This window comes from Falco punctatus (assembly GCF_963210335.1).
Source record: "Falco punctatus genome assembly, chromosome: 2".
In the NCBI taxonomy this organism is placed as follows: Eukaryota; Metazoa; Chordata; class Aves; order Falconiformes; family Falconidae; genus Falco; species Falco punctatus.
The window spans coordinates 82,651,155-82,668,019 of NC_137581.1; the positions used below are offsets into that span (position 1 = coordinate 82,651,155).

The 16,865-nt window shown below is 36.2% G+C and overlaps 1 protein-coding gene across 2 annotated transcripts in view; it reads right to left on the reverse strand.

Moving 5' to 3' along the window:
* The window catches only part of USP9X (ubiquitin specific peptidase 9 X-linked), a 106,282-nt gene that overhangs the window by 50,534 nt on the left and 38,883 nt on the right, over positions 1-16,865 (reverse strand). For both annotated transcript variants that reach the window (XM_080374284.1, XM_080374283.1), the window contains exons 10-14: positions 15,085-15,237; positions 11,079-11,183; positions 9,353-9,559; positions 8,262-8,398; positions 2,639-2,772 (exon numbers count right to left, since the gene is read on the reverse strand). In XM_080374284.1, the coding sequence (XP_080230410.1) occupies positions 2,639-2,772; positions 8,262-8,398; positions 9,353-9,559; positions 11,079-11,183; positions 15,085-15,237 (736 nt within the window). The remainder of the gene's footprint in view (positions 1-2,638; positions 2,773-8,261; positions 8,399-9,352; positions 9,560-11,078; positions 11,184-15,084; positions 15,238-16,865) is intronic.

A 16,865-nucleotide genomic window follows, 5' to 3' on the forward strand; every position in this document is an offset into this window, starting at 1 on the left:
ATAGAAGATAGCAGATCATTTGGCACAATTTCTACAAATAATTACATTTCATCGACACTACAGACTTTTTTTTATTACTTCAGTGGATAAAGGAGAACTGGCTACCAAGAGTTAGGAGGAAAGGGTGAGTTCAGTAGAAAAAAAAAGTCATAGATTACAGAAAAAAATCTGAAACAAATTAGGCTTTTTTTAACCTTAAAAAGGCAAACATACAGAAGGGAGTATGACAGAAAAGAATATGCATTAGTAAATAACAGGAGAATATGGACACTGTTCTCCATCACAGAACACAGCTACGGAGGCCTTCAAGGAAAATAAAGATATGGCAGATTCAACATTTTATTTCAAAAAAATAATCACAAATTACACAGTAATTGTGGCATGAACTGCCAATAAGATCTGTGCGTAACTTTTTTTTTGCCATGGCATTTGCTTGACCTGAGCTGTCTGCATGTTTGCCTTGAATTTTCTCACTCTGTCTCATTTACCTTCTCCAGCTAGGCTTTATTCTACAGCTGTCCAGTTTTTTTCTTTCTGTTCCTATCATCATAATCTTGCTTCTTTCACTTATTCCCTTCCTTGCCCCTGACATCTCCTCTCCTCCTCCAGGAAGGTATGCAAGGCAAACTTCACAATGCTTTTTCTACGTTTTGATCTACTGAGTATATAAAACTGAAACTGAAAGAGAAGCTGCACAGGAACTGTGTATTACAGTATCTGGAATATTAGGAGATATTTTCTGGTTGCCCTTAATCATTTAATAGAACATCTCAAAAAAATCCACACTATTGTTCATGTGGTTTTGTGCTCTGTTGAAAAGAAGGTTCTACAGCAGCTTCCTCTCAAGACAGCACAATTTAATTGCTTCGTAATTAGTTTCAATTTAAACTCTTGGCACACTTGTAATTCCTACTGCACTGAAGATGTTTATATTACAGCTTTACTGAGTTGTCATAATTGGAGAGGGGCAGGGCAACAGGATCTATTTTCTGACACAAGAAAAGAATCAATCATGCAAGACATCAGCCTAATTTTTCTGCCAAAGTCATCAACAATTTAATACATAAACAATATTGTCAAAAACTGACCTTTTGGCTTCAAAGTTCAAAAATAATTGAAATTAATGAACGATCATTTATATTAGTAGTATTTGTAGGCTACTTTTGGACAAAGACAACACTGCATTAGAATATAGTTGTTGATTATATCTCCTTCCTAACCCTGAGGCCAAACCCCCGATTTCATAGCTGGCCAAAGTCCAACTGAAACAGAGAATCACAGAACCATAGATTCTAAGCTATCCATATAGTTAAGACGCAAAGTTTGTTATAAATTCAATTGTATTTTTGCATCACTTCAGCAAAGTTAAAGACCATTCCAACAACTTACCAAGTTACATGAAAAAATAGTTTTCTATTCTACCTTCCTGAAGAAGACTAAGCTGAAGACAGTATGGCTTGAGAACAGAACAAAACATTTAGTATTGTTTTAACATTAATTAGTGCAATGCTAACATTAGGGAACTTAAATCAGGGTAACCCCCTCTCACATATTCCTGAATAGAAAAGTACACCTGCAGTATGCAGATATAGCTTAAATGTCATTCTCATTGAGCCATACCTGGCTGAAGCTATCATCTTCACATGGTATCACTATTCAAGCAAGTCTTCAAGGACATGTTTTGGGTATCTTATAAAATACTCCAAAATTAAAACTGTCTAGGCAACTCACCCAAGTATTAGAAGACACACACACACACACTTTACAATGTGCAAATTCTGCCCTCTCTGAACAATCTACACTGAACTCTTACAAAAGATAAGATTTTTGAGAGGTAACTGAAAGGTTAGTAGGATGTTATGATGCTGGGTAGAACCACCCCTAGTGCCAGTCAGTGAAGTAGATGGAGTGGTGGGGGTGTAAATCTCCTCCTCTCACTTCTGTTGGCTTAATTCAATACATAAAGTGCTGTGGTCCAGTGTAACAAGGAGTTTCCTGGTGATCATTCTCCTTCACTGCCCTACTTCTACCTCAGTAGATAGAAAGCTAATCCAGAATAAGTGTAAACTCATCAACAAAAGGTTGAGTTTAGCTTGAAATACATAAATACTAACATGATGGGCTGCCAAAATGTTGCTGGTAAATGCAGAAAGCAAGCAACTGAACAGCAATGGGAGTTGCATGGTAAAAAGAAACTATCCCTGTGGTTTAAAGTCTTTCTCACAGAGAAATTCCAAACACTGGCTTCAAATAGGTAAGATTTTAAAACTTCTCAAAGGAATCTAACAAAACTCAAAACTAAAAGTGGGTCAAAATCCAAGATTATTATTAGGACTTTCCACAAAAATAACCACCCTAGCCTAAGTAGGGCAAGATGATTTTTATCAATCCACAGAAACAAAAGCCACCACCTCCCCATATTCTGCTGTAAACCAAGTCATTTTCAATTATGAAACAAAATGTTTACAGCTTTTCTTGCCCAGACAGACGTCACAAAGACTATCAACTCCACAGATGCTCAACAATTAAACAAATAGATTCAGCAGTCATTTCATAATGAGAATTTGCTTTGAACTCTCTTTTCAACTGGAGTTTTTATACACTCTATTTAGGAGGCAATTTTTATTTCAAAACTTACCTTTAGCATACTGCCTCATGCTTTCCATATAGGCGGAGAGATTTTCTGCAACCAATGTAACTAGGGCATGATTGTGCTGAAGTTGATTGATTAAGTCATGTCGGTAAAACACATGGGGACTTCGTTGAGTTTGACTGGAATTAAAATACAAGTATTAGAAGAAAAACAGAGAAATCTTGCACTGAACAGTTCAGAAATCAATTTAAGAAACTCTACTTTGATGCAAATTCCAAATTCTCTTAAAAGATCTCTAACAGAAAGCATATTAAGTCTCTGACAGTATTTTTTCTTTTTTCTTCTGACACATTGACAGTTCTTACCAGTTAATTTATTAGTATTATTTGGTTACAGTACGTATGAAAAATATCAAAGCAATCTGAGCAGCCCAGTATGCTGCAGGGAGAGTGTCTGCAGCAAGACAACAACAGAAATATCTGCCCACAAATCGCATAGTGAAGACAGAGATCCTCAACTGTAGTATAACTATAATACACATAACAGTTTATCCCACATTCATCTGATATTCTTTTCTAAATTGAATATGAAAATACTACATAAAACTAGGTCAATTTTCAAAACAGAAGCCCATGGTATCAAAACAAGTGAAAGAACACCAGCCAGTAATCATGACAATTTTTTTAATACTTAAACCTGCGTAAGTCTGCATTGTCTGTTTTTTCTAACAATATCTATCCGAAAAAATGGTACAAACATGAAAAATCATAGTTACGCCAAGCAGATAGTCTAAGAAAAACCAGAAAATTTCACAGAAGAAATACCTCAAATACATAATTAATTATAATTTAAGTCTATTCTCAAGATCTGACCAAAAATGCTACTCTTAAACAATACTAGACAAACTTAGATTACAAAGGTAAACTCCAAAACAAACCACAGATTTTGGGTCCAAAACCCACATGAGCACTATCAAATTATAGAATCTGCAGAGATTATTAGTCCCCAAAAGAGGCTCAAAACTCATCAACTTCTGTAGATCAGAGCACTGATCTCTGCTGCATAAACAATGCAAACTTGCACTGCTCCTCCATGTGGGTGCACCTGTGGGTGCGGGTGCGCATGCGTCCAGAGGTGTTCCTCGTTGTATTGCCACTATAGCCTGCCCTGAAGAAACTTAACTGCGGTTTCAGAACTGTTCTTTCCTTCAACACTTCAGAAAGTAGACCACAGATTTAGCTGAACAGATTGCAGGTAGACATTCTAATCCTTCCCAGGAATCATGGTCTCCATACTACATGACCTAAACACTCCAAACATTGCCACATTTTTTTAAGAACAGTAGGAAAAGCAAGAAATCCCAGTTCCAGCAACAGCTGATAAGGATCTTGCAGGTGATAACCACATTTCACTGTAAATGTAACAACAACAGGTAACTTGATTTACTGGGCCAAAGATGACTGCCAATCTGGGTTTGAAAGACAGAAGCCATCAACACCCTTCCAATAATATTGTTAGCTGCAACCAACAGATTTCAGCCTGCTAAGTACCTAAGTCTTCAGGAGAATGAGTTTCATAATATGCAGAGCTTTCCAAAACAGCTTGAAAGAGGCACTTCAAACACAAATTACGTTTAAAAAAGACCCAGACATTTGTCAGAGAGAAAACAAGATGAATGGAAGCATGAAGGAAGAAAACATAGGGCTTCATATACCCTGAAAGAACATCCTCTGTTTACGTTTTGAGAAATTTTCCAATTATGCTTTATTCCATCTCCGCCAACCCTCCTTGTTCAACATAAACCAGCAGCAAAACCAGCAAAAGACTGGATGTTTCTATTTCAGTGGCTATCCAAGATGTTACCTCTAGACTGACAGATGCATTTACAATGGATAACAGTAAATAAGAACATCTGACTATTTGGGAAATACATACCATGGAACAACTAAAAGGAACAAGCTGAAGCAAGACAGGGTATTTTGCAGAATCAAGCTATTGGAGTGTATAGTTAAATATTTGTAATGTGTATTTGCATCAATCTCAAAGTATAGCAAAAAAAGATTTATTGGCAGAAGACTGAAATCTTCTGCATTAGACTTTTTTATTTTTCTCCTTTCTCAACCACATGCACAAACAGTATTTTTGGACACATGGGTTCGTATTGGTTAGCAACTACTTCTACAAGTTCAGTCATTGTAATAACTCAAGTTAGGAGCCCTGAGTTGTGAGCAACACAGTATTTGTGAGCAACATTTAAGATGTTATTTTCATCATCTGCTACCATGGAGTCAAAGGCAAGGAGGACTGTCTTTGAGCACACAAAAAAGCTTATCTGACAAGACTTTCCAGCATGCTTTCCAGAATTAAAGCAAACTCCACATGCAGCTACAGAATTATTCCTTAAGTGTCTGAGGTTAGGGTATATGATGATGATGCCATTGGGACATATTCCTTCAGTAATAACTGAGAAGTGTGAAAATTTGAAGCTAACAGCAAAATTCATCTTTTCATTGTGTTTCTACTAAATGGGTATCAAAAGCCAATGTATAAAAAGAAAAATTAGCATTTTGAGATGGATGCTGAAGTACTCTCAAAATACTACAAAGGACATTTCATAGTTAGAATGTATGCTGATTTGCTAGGGCAAAGTGACAAAGGCAAATGCCTAAACAGCTTAATTTGAATGCATTTTAAAAGATTATTTATCTGCACATATAACTTACCCAATGTAATACTGCACATGTAACAGCTTTTGAAGTTAAGAGTTGTACTAGAGAAACAAACGCTACATACGTTACTACAGACATTGAAGGTCCAAGTAGCAGTGACAAAAATTCAGCAAATTCAACAGCCTGAGAGAGGTGGGGTTGTTCAGCCTGGAGAAGACAGGGCTCCAGGGACACCTCACAGCAGCCTCCCAGTGCCTGAAGGGGCTACAGGAAAGCTGGGGAGGGACTTTGTACAAGGGCATGTAGTGACAGGACAAGGGGTTTTAAATTAAAAGAGGGTAGGTTTTGATTAAATATTAGGAAAAAATTCTTTACTGTGAAGGTGGTGAGGCATTGAAACAGGTTACTTGGAGAAGCTGTGGGTGCCCCATCCCTGGCAGTGTTCAAGGCCAGGCTGGATGGGGCTGTCAACAACCTGGTCTGGTGGAAGGTGTCCCTGCCCATGGCAGGGGGGTGGAACTAGATGATCATTAAGGTCCCTTCAAACTCAAACCATTCTATGATTTTATGAAATTCTACTATTTAGGCTAAAAAGTTACTTGAAGCTAGCACCGTTGCTGCCTTAAAGCACTAACAACACCCTAAACACTTACAGGTCTTCTCAGTTCTGGGCAAGTAATTTAGGAGACCAATCTGCTACTGCTTGATACAAGTGAAACTTAAGTGCTTGACTCTACCTCCATCAGCCAACACAGAGGAAAAATAAGATTATTAATTACCTGTACACTGAACGTTGAGTAATAAAAATTGACTGTTCCTTAATATTGTAAGTATCCTTGTACCTATAAGATTCCGTTCACCTAAATAAGAATTATTTTCTTATTCTGTTACAATTCTGATTAAGCTAAACTTCCCAAAACTTTTAACATCGCTTTGTGGTCAGAAAGTAGAATTTTGCCAAAGAAACTGTACAAACAATTCACAACTTTGCTCAACTGCAGGAAAAACTAGCAACAATTAAATCCTTCTCCTCAGAAAGATCTCCACAGTGCCAGTTGCGTAAGAGAATTTATACTTGTTTTGCCAAGAATCAGCAGCCTTATTTGTTCTGCACCCAACTTCTGATTGCCACTGCAAATCAACTGGACCACCTCAAAAATAGCAGTATGTAGATTATGGGATTAATGTTGCACATAGAAAGCTCTGTGAAATGTTTTTGAGGCCACTGTCACAAACATCTGTTTTGATCTGGTTTTGATGCAGTTTTGATCCACATTCTAGAAGGATATTACACATTCAAGTTTTACATCAGATACGGTATTAGATACCATTAGAACAGGTATTAGATACATACATTACAATTTCCAAACTGTATTAGCGTCAAGAGTTATCAGAAAACCAGAGGACTGGGAAGTCACCTATTACTTCAAACTTAATCTTTTCACTAACTACGTTTCCCAGTCACCTGGGCAGTAATACTACCTGACTAAAAAAGCACACTCAAGACTATTTTGCAAACAAAGGCATCTCCACCAGAAGAGGTCTTTGTAAGCCTCTTGATTAAAACCGTTAATTCAAATTCTACTTTCCTGCCACCTGTGTTTTCAAATTCTGCATGAAACCAAGATATTACTACATACTGCAATACAGACTTCCTTGAAATCTGAGGAATGGAAGAAATGGTCTGACAAAAAAAGAAAAAAGAAAAAGAGAGATATTCAAGCCACCTAACTGTACGTATACCATACAGGGAACCTCAATTTCCACAGTCAAAAGAATTTAGGTTCCTGCCAAGATTAATTCAGAGCAGAAACCTAATCAGTGCCTTCAATGAGCTCTGCTTCAAAAATTACTTTAAGCGAAGCCTCTTTGTTAAGGCATTGGGCTAAAAAGCATTCAATCTGAACAAATACCATGAAAACCAGGTAGCTACGGTCACCTAGATCTTACAGCATATAAAAAGGTTAAGGACTCCAAGACACAGAAACCAGACTTGATTGCTAATAAACAGGTAACTTTGTGACACTGTTGGAAAAACCTCAATTACTTACATGAAACTGTAAAGGATTAACATGTCATGAAAATTGAGAAAGATGTTGCAAATTGAATGAATAAAAGAAGCCTCCAAAAGCCAGGAATGCAATATTATCACGGCTCCTTAAAACGGTGTCAATAAGGAGACAGCATTGTGTAAAACTGAAGGCTTGTTTTCTTCAGCATTCCCAGCCTTCATCCTTCTTGTAAGCAGACTGTAATAACAACATTGATTTGCATACTTTGCCTGCTTACAAGAACTAAAACAGAAATAAAAAGTATGCGACACCAATATGGAAACAACACTGTTCTGGAGTTTGTAAAAATTCTGATGTGGATACAAAAACTGTTAGGGGCACAGAACCTCAGATATTTCTGTAGTGAAAAGACATTTAAAATAATAAAGCCAAGTACGTATATTTTAACAACGCCAAACAGACAATTGCTTTTCTTTTCTTCTTCCTTTAAAAAACAAAACAAACCCAACACATTTTTAATCTCTTCCATTCGGAAGACAGAATCAGTATTTTTCCCAGACAAAAAAGTCACCTTTGATTTTAAGTATATAAACTAGACAACCTGTATAAATTTAACATCAAAGAATAGGGATGGGTGGGTATGTTTATGTGTCTGTATGTGTGTGCATACATATATATATATGCACGTAAAATATTTATACTTTGTAAGCTAAGTCCACAGATAATAGAAAAACAAACCCAAACTTTCCACAAATCCGAGTACTACTACAAAAATTAATAAAAACTTGTCTGAGGAAAGAGTCAATGCTCTCTTACTGATCCTGGTGTCTGAATTTTTAAAGGCGATTTATACACATTAGAACAAACTCAAGAACATCTTCAAACACAGGTTATGATTTTACCTAAGCTTTCCCTGTCTCCTGTAAAAAAAAAATTTAAATTTGCCTCATTCTAACTCATTCAACTTTTTTTTTATTCCATTCTTACCTCAAGTTTTGTGGTGCTTCACCAAACAAACTGCAAATTTCTCTAATTTGTTTCAGTGCAGGAATTACCCATTTGTCATTTGTGCGAAGCTCTTCTATAAAACGATCTATCCACTGGATCTTTTGTGTATCTCGATCCTTAAAGAACAAGTGTTTATAATCAAGATCAAGTGTATTGCTGAAACTATCATTATTCCCTTAACTTTACCTGCTTCCAAGACAGAACAGAACACACAAAGCCACATAAATACTAGATCAATTGAGTTCTGAAGCATACAAGCATAATAAAAGTATCTGAGCAGCACTATGTGTTGGCAGAAGCTATCAGTATGTTACAATTTCTCTGCCTTCAAGCACTCAAGCAATTCAGTACGTACTTAAGAAAACCTCTAGCTAGACAGAATCATCAGTGTAAATAATTTGCTCTTTCCCTTCTTTCATCTATTTCTGCTCACTTGTACTCAAGAGTAAACTGCCATAAAATATCAAGAAACAATGAGAAACTGTTTCTTAACAACTAACAAACAAAACCTGCTGGTGGCTGTCAAGACAGAAAACGGATTCATTTCTAACCATAATGAATTATTATTCTGGCAGACTTCCAAAGAAATTTGGTTATGGAAGGAGAACATGTAATAGTTTTCACTGTCCTTTGCTAGGTCCTTTCTAGTATTATACAAGACTTATGAGGACTTGCTAGGGAAAAAAAAAACCAAACAACAAAACCCCACACAAACAAATTAGCATAATCAAGTTCACAAAAAAGCAAAGTGAGGAGAGGGGCTGCTTCTCCTTCCTCCCTATTCACTTTGGTAGGGTTCTTTTCCAATTCCTCCAATGTGATCATTACAGTATGTCACCAACTGCAACAAGACAAGCAAACTGATGTATTTCACTCTAATTAAAGCATGAACTGTGTTATTTTAAATATGTCCCATACATTTTTAAAGTACCTGGATGTTGACAAAAGTAATAAAAATCTATGGTAAGGAACACCTTGTTAAAATTACCAAATCCCTTCAATTTTTCACGGGGGATGGAAGGAAACTCTCAAGAGACTGATTTCACAATGGAACATACCAGATTACTCACCTGTGAACAGCTATAATCTAAGATTTTAATATGGGCACTAAGAGCCTGGTCCATGATATCAACTGGTACATCATCACTATGAGCCAAATTCCACAAAAGGTTCAGCACTTTGTGTGCCATCACACCGTCCTTGTCATCCTCTGCAAGACGACGAATCAGCTCAAGTAGTTTCTCACGCTGTTTCTTGCTTGCATTTGTCCAACTTGCCTAAAAAAATAAAATTGTTTGATATGAAAACCATTTTTCTTAATTCCACACATAACCTGCGCCATTAATGAATGATGGAACAATAAAGGACTGCATCTATATAAAGACCTTTCACATTAATTTCTTTCATTAAAAATAGACAGCACATTTGATCAATACAGAAGGTAGACAATTGAATAACTCTTCTAGAGTTCACAACTAAAGTGTACTCAACTGGATACTTAAAGGAAAAAAAAAGGATCTTTATTTAAATAAAGATCACAGATGTGCTTGCAAAAGTTAACATTACCATTGGGAAGTTCACCAACAGTCAAAATAGTGGACTCAGCTGTTTCTTGCAAATGCTTCCTTAAAACTCCTGTGCTTATACTTAAAAGGCTTCTTAAATAGCTTATAATCACTCAATGAATAAAATTTTAATATCACTTGTGCTTCTGAATCTAACTGAAACAAATGTCCTCTGCATTAAGTTAACCTTTTTCTGAGTACACTTCTAATACAACATTACTTCATATCCATCTCTCCAAGTCAGACACAGCTTGAGACAGTTCACACACAGAATTTTTCAGCATTTAGTCAGTTATCTGGATTACAGAACATTAGACCCATATTCAAACCAGAGGACAACCATTAATCAGAGCACAAATTGCATGTAACACAATATGTGACTATAACACATTTATCTAGAAACAGAAAACAGAGTCTACGAAGCTGGCTTGCATTTTCTAGTACAGCAGATCACCTCCTAAAAGTGAAACAGTAAAACAAGTCAGACAGCACCACTATTGGAAGCTACAAATGTTAATGTTAGCGCACTTAAAAGCCAGTGAATAACAAACTTTCAGAAACAAATTTGGTTTGTGATTTCAGTTATATCATGATATGTTTATAAACATTCAACTTTATCTTCCTGAGACTGTTTCATTCTGTATCTATGTTAACCAGAGTGAAATTACAACATGATGAAGAGAAGGCTGGGGGAGCAGGGAACAGCAGTCCTTGATCCTTGATGTCCTCTACTTAAAGATCAAAAGTAGCAACGGCCAGTAAACTTGATGAAAACTTTTCTAATGCTAGGAAAAAAACATTATTTGCTAAATCACAAACAGTTGGTACATTGGAACAAATGCAAAGAGGTATTTAAGATAAATGACTTATTTTATTAGAAAAATTCAGAATTTGTAGGATTGCCAAATGTCACTTTAGTACTACAGACCTCAACAGACGCTGATTACTGAGAAGCATTTAAATCAGAAAACAGAACTGTCAACTAAACCAACGTAACTAGCCTTTGCTTTAGACAGGAAGTACATAAAAAAATATCTTACAATGAATGCTTTAAACAATAGCACATTCTAGCATTTCTAAAATTAAGTATTACAGACTGCTGCTACACAGGAAGAAGTCTTAACACAGGTAAACTGTATCTAAAATAAGGAGAGTAGATGCTGAAAGAGTCACAAGTCTGTTTCCCAACTTCATAATCTATTTCCTGAATAGTCAAAACATGCATAGTTACCTTAAAACAATCAAACAGGTGATCCAGCTGTTCAGGAGAGAAATCCCAAGCTAATTTTGCAAGGAGATCATGTACATTTTTAACAATGGCTTCATGTTTTCCTGCCTGTCAAGGAGAGAGAAAGAATCCACCAACATTCGTAGTAATCCATATTAAGTCAAGCAGCAAGACATCCTACATCATTTTTATAAGACAGTTTGAGGTGGCCAGCAAGAAAAGTTGATGCTGAGGGAACAACATGGCAAAGTGAATACTTCCTTCACTGGGAAGTCACAGTATTTAGATCTCCCTTCTACTACATCTAAGTATTTAAGCGTGCTCTCTCTGTGTGTGCACACAAGAATTTATTTAGAACATATAAACTCTGCAGTGTCACAGTATTTATTTTTTTAACAAATGCTGGGACAGCAGATAAAAAGGGTATTTTAACTTACAAATCAGTATTTTAAGTTAATGTAGGTTTTTGTTTTTTTTAAAGAAAGGGCTTGAAATCCACTTCTTCGATGAAATTCATTGAGGTGTTTTAAGCTGTAAACCAGTTTTTAGTATTTCCACATAGTTTCTCAGGCTGAAGTACTTCCTTCGTGCTAGTAGATCCATGGACAATGAAAGCTTTCTATTAAAACAACTTGTTGACAGACAACAGTTTAAAGTCCAGCAGCTTATGAATTTATGAAGTCTAACAATCAAACAACTAATGGCAAGATGTTGATTTATATACTACGCATGATTTTAAGTGAGAGTTTGGTCTATATCACAATTTTGACACTTAAGGAAGACTACTAAGGAAAAAACAGCTCTCAATTTTAACTCTGGATGAAAAGAAAATTTCCTTCCTACATGCCCTGGCTGGAAAATGCATACTATATTTTAAATCTGCGTTCAAAACCAATTCTGGACTATGTGAATCGATAGCCGATTTACTGTAGAAAAATTTCCTGTAATTGTAAAATGAAGAATGCTAAACAAATACCTAGAAAACAAACTCTGATGTAATTAATCTTGTACAGTATTAAAAATGCATACATGAGCAGTTTTTGAAATTAATTTCCTTCTAAAAGCTTGCATTGGTAGTTCACTTAAAAACAAAAAAGAGATTAACAACTCTGTTACATGCTGTGCTGTAAATTCTTTATAGCATGCCATAAATTCTTCTTTTTAAAAAAGTGAATTTAAGTAGTAACATTCATTTTCATGTTACGGGTCAGATTATGACACAGAATTACTAAATCACTTATTCCACTTGATTCTCATGAACTAACTTTTTTCTCTTACCAGACCATTTTCTGGAAAGAAAAAAACCTGGCAGCATAAAAGGCAAAAAGAGCATCTAGAATACAACAAATAAGAGTAGTATGCACAGCTGCGGGGGGGTTGGGGGAGCAGGGCAAGAACAGTAAGAATAAGGCACACAACTATCCTGTTGTCGGAGGTTTTTAAGAGACATGAGGAAGCTGTACAAGACAGTAGGAGGAGGTAAGAAACCTGGTGTGTGACCTGTCAGCTCGCTCTGCAGAAACAGGGAAGAGCCTGTAAAATTCTAGTTAAATGCTCCAGAACATAAGTAATGAGACTCCAACACTAGTCTCTGCAACTTTATTTCTTGTCCAGCTGCATCTTTCCCTGCAACTCAACAAGCTGCAACTTAATGCTTCCATTTAGAGACTTGCAACATTATTCCCTGAATCAAATATACTTTGATATTGTAAGTGCTGGCTTTATAAGACATAAAAACACGTCAATAAAACTTTTGTTGCCTCCTAAAGGCAAAAGCAGCTGTCTATACTGCTTTTCATAATCTTAATTTTATTCTGTTTGTATACTGAGATTCTCAGGGGACTTCTACACTGTCAACTGTAAATTTGTGCATGCTCACCCTGTAAACCCAGGCAACAACGGCACTAACCTGAAAGCAAAACCACACTGTTGCTGCACTGAGCCAGAGCTAAAATAGCCTGCCTGTTATATAAAGCCACACAGTAAATCAACTCCTTGCTACTGAATTTCATGCTCCAGCTGCTCTTAGAAGTAGTCATGTAATAAGAACTTCTAAAAACTACTGAACACAGGAAGCAGTGAAGTTGGTAAAAATTATTCTGTATTAGCAGATTTTGGTATTCCTACCTTTTAGTCCATTTTACTTCCATGGCCAAAGCCACAGTGAAACCATGCACCTGAATAAGACTTACTGAATTCAACTTTCACTCACACAACCCACCCCACCCCCCCACACACCTCACCAAACAGGGCAAAACTACAGCAAGTTCACACCACAGCTACCTAATTGAAAGTGTAAGAAGCAAGCAGAGTAACCTGGGTATTTGAGGGCATGGGAGATTTATTCCCCAAAAAAATTTTCAATTTTTTATTTCAGCTGTTGGGGTGGACTATCCCTATCTTTTAAGGGTTGCACCACTTGCTCACACTTCTCTAGAAGAGCAAAAAAGTTTGGCTTAAACTAGCTGATCTGTACGTCCCATTTCCAGGCAAGTCATATAATTGCTTGGAAGACTTTTCTCCAAATTTCAGATTATTTTTTTTTAAATAAAAAGTGAGGCTCTAATATAGCTAATAGAGGCCTACCACCAGCAAGCTAACTTCTCAAAGTCTTTTTTGCCCCACAGACTTCTTACAGTCTGGAAAGGTCTACAGACCACAAGCTGAAAACTAACAGTACGATCACAGACCTTAATTCAAGTAGTCTCTGTACTGCTCTGATACATAGTTTAATTTTCTAAACAGGACTTAAGGATCATGAGAAAATTAAGACTTTCTTGAGTTTCAGCCTGCAGTTACTATCATTCTGAAATTGAAGTGCAGGGATTATGACATTAGTTGAAACACCAGAGATCTCAAGTCAACCATCCACTACATCACCTGCAGTCTCAAGTGTTTCAAATGTAACCTGAAAATACCATGCCCCAAAATAGGGACACCTGGATAAGTCCACTTAAGCCAAACTGTTAGAGTTTCCTAAGAACATAAACATAAACTAGAGATATAATACTACCCAATTCCTGTATTTGCCCTTGTTGTAGTATACATCCCCAGATAGCAACTTAGCACCACACAGCTGCTTGTGCTCTCTCTCTCCACCCCACAGTGGAATGGAGGAGAGAATCAGAAGGGTAGGAGTGTGAAAACTCACAGGTTAAGATAAAGAGTTTAACAGGTAAATCTTCTGTGCTACTTACATAGCCCCACAGAACTTACTATGAAGAAATTTAACTCTATCCCTGCCAAAACCAGTACAGCCCTCTACCTTGGAAATAACATTTAGCATTCCCACACTTGAAAGACTGCCCTGAGGGCTTACTTGTACAATTAAGAGTTTCCCTACCTGTTCCTTATGAACAAGGATATACGTACTCCTGCTTGGTTCTATCCTAAAACAACCTCTTCTTTTCTGTCTATTCAATAATTAACAATTATTTTGTCTCTTCAGCAACCCAGAGCTAGGAAGCCCAGCTTCACTCATCATTTAAGTAAACAAGCCAGTTATCACAAAACTTGTAATTTTTCAAAAACAATCATTACAAAGGGAAGAATCTGATGTTAAACAACTTCTAGAACAACCACTATTATAAGCCTTATTAATAACAGTGCTCTGCCCAGGAAAAATTTATACAACCATAGTGAACTGGGACTAGCAATACAAATTCTTAGTGCATTTTAAAATATTAAGTCATCATGTATCGTATGCCTTCATAATCTAGACTTTGCTCAATGTTGAGGGTTCATTACTACTTAAAAAGGATAATCTTTACACCATGTTCCAAGTTGTCCCTTTAGACTCTGCATACATGTGTAGCAGACCACTTCTGCTGAAGACATCTGAGAAGGCAATTCTGGAATCCAGGACCCCCAAAAAGAACGCCATTTGATTTCAAGTTTTTCTTTAGTTTTGTCTAACACCAAGCAAAAGAACCACAAGTTGTCTTCTCAATACATAACATACAACAAGATCCCTCCTGTGCAGCAGCAGACAAGCAGTTGAATTCTTTACCTGTGCAGCCCAAATGTTGTCAAGATCCTGCAAAGTGAGGGCTTTCTCTTTGATGACAAAACGGAGAATCTTCTCTAACTTCTCTACATACTGAGGTTGATGAAGACTATCTCTCAATACAATTGATAAAATATTATTCTGCTGGATCCACTCCTGAATATAAAAAGAAAGAGTAGTGCCATCTCAAATTACTCGAAGTGCTGTCACTGATATTAAAGCCAAAAAGAAAAATTTCAACTCTGTTACAGACTAATAACTTTACATATAATGTTTTAATTGAGTGAAGTGAGAAAGATGATGCTCAAGAGGAAGACATTTATCTCTAAATTTAATTTATTCTTTAAAAAAAAACACCCAGCATTTTAAATAATCCAATATACTAGTCACTGGGATATCTTAAGAGAAAGTATTTTTTCAAGCATATTAAAGTCATGAACTCAAAGCATAAAAACATTCAAACAACTCAAACATAAAAAGCCAACGGGAAGAACAGTTAACTCTTCTATTCAAGGAAGAAAATATTTTTCTTCCAATTCACAATCATTAAATATCAAAACCAAACTGTTTTAAGACACTTCTAAGTTTTACCGGTAGACCTACAGCCTATCACATAAAAAGGGCATAAGCAAGGACTGAAAAATAAGCAGGCTAGATTACTGAGGTATTGCTACTTATCGGGGGGGTTTTTTATGCTTCTAATCAAATTAGAGGCAAATATTCAAGTCATATTTAGGAAGATGCATTTTACAGTGGTGTCATTGACAGTCAGATTAGCATCATGTAATTCTTTTTTCAACTGAAACAAAGCACTGTGTGCTCTGAGCACAGAAGAAGAAAACAAACATAACACAGCATCATACCTTCCAAGAGTGTCCTTGATTACAGACTTAGAATATTCAAGCTAGTCTCATGAAATACTTAAATCTAGAAGTTTTCATTTAAAAACAGAGGTCTGATCTGAGATGCCAAACTATAGGGAGTATGTAAAAAGACAGACCTATTTCCTCCTACAGCTTTAAAAAGTCAAACTGCAGCCATTCTTTTTTTGTCAGCAGTCCTTTTGCAAGATTATAAACCTCACAACAGGTAGCCAGTCACAAAGATGAGGCAGAACAGTGCAAAAATCACTTAACAAAATTAAATTTCACAAAAATGAAGAGAAAATTGTCCTTATTTTAACTTTATAAATGCTCATTTTAACAGTTCCCTACACGTGCACTCAAGCATGAAACAGTATTCAAAAATATGTAAATATTATATAAATAAGAAAGTGGTATGCAGAACTTTCTGTACCAAAGAATCCAGCTTCTGAAAAGTGGAAAGCAGAGTATTCACTTAGAACTCTGACGAGAAAAAAATTACCTGAAGCATAGAACCCAGACCATATCCTTATTTAAATGAACATTCAATTTTTAGGTACAGTGGCACTGAAGTTTCAAATGAATCACACCTGTTTTATCTAAGGTTTACGTTGTTTTATTTCATTTTGTTGGGTTTTTTTAAACATTATATAAAACCCATACTATTCAAGGATCCCTTTTTAAAGCACATTTTTGGCAGCACTGAAAATAATTCTCAACAGCAGCTTTGAAACAAATATACAGCATTTTTTCACAGAAAGACTACTATTAAAATGACTTACTACCATGATGTGATAGCTAATGTTTACAACACCAGATATGGAAATTAGTAGCATGTGCAGGATCCACAATATACAGCTACTCCTACCGTTAAAGTAGTAAGGAGGAAGCAACTTATTCAAAGAATTTCAGTGCAGAGAA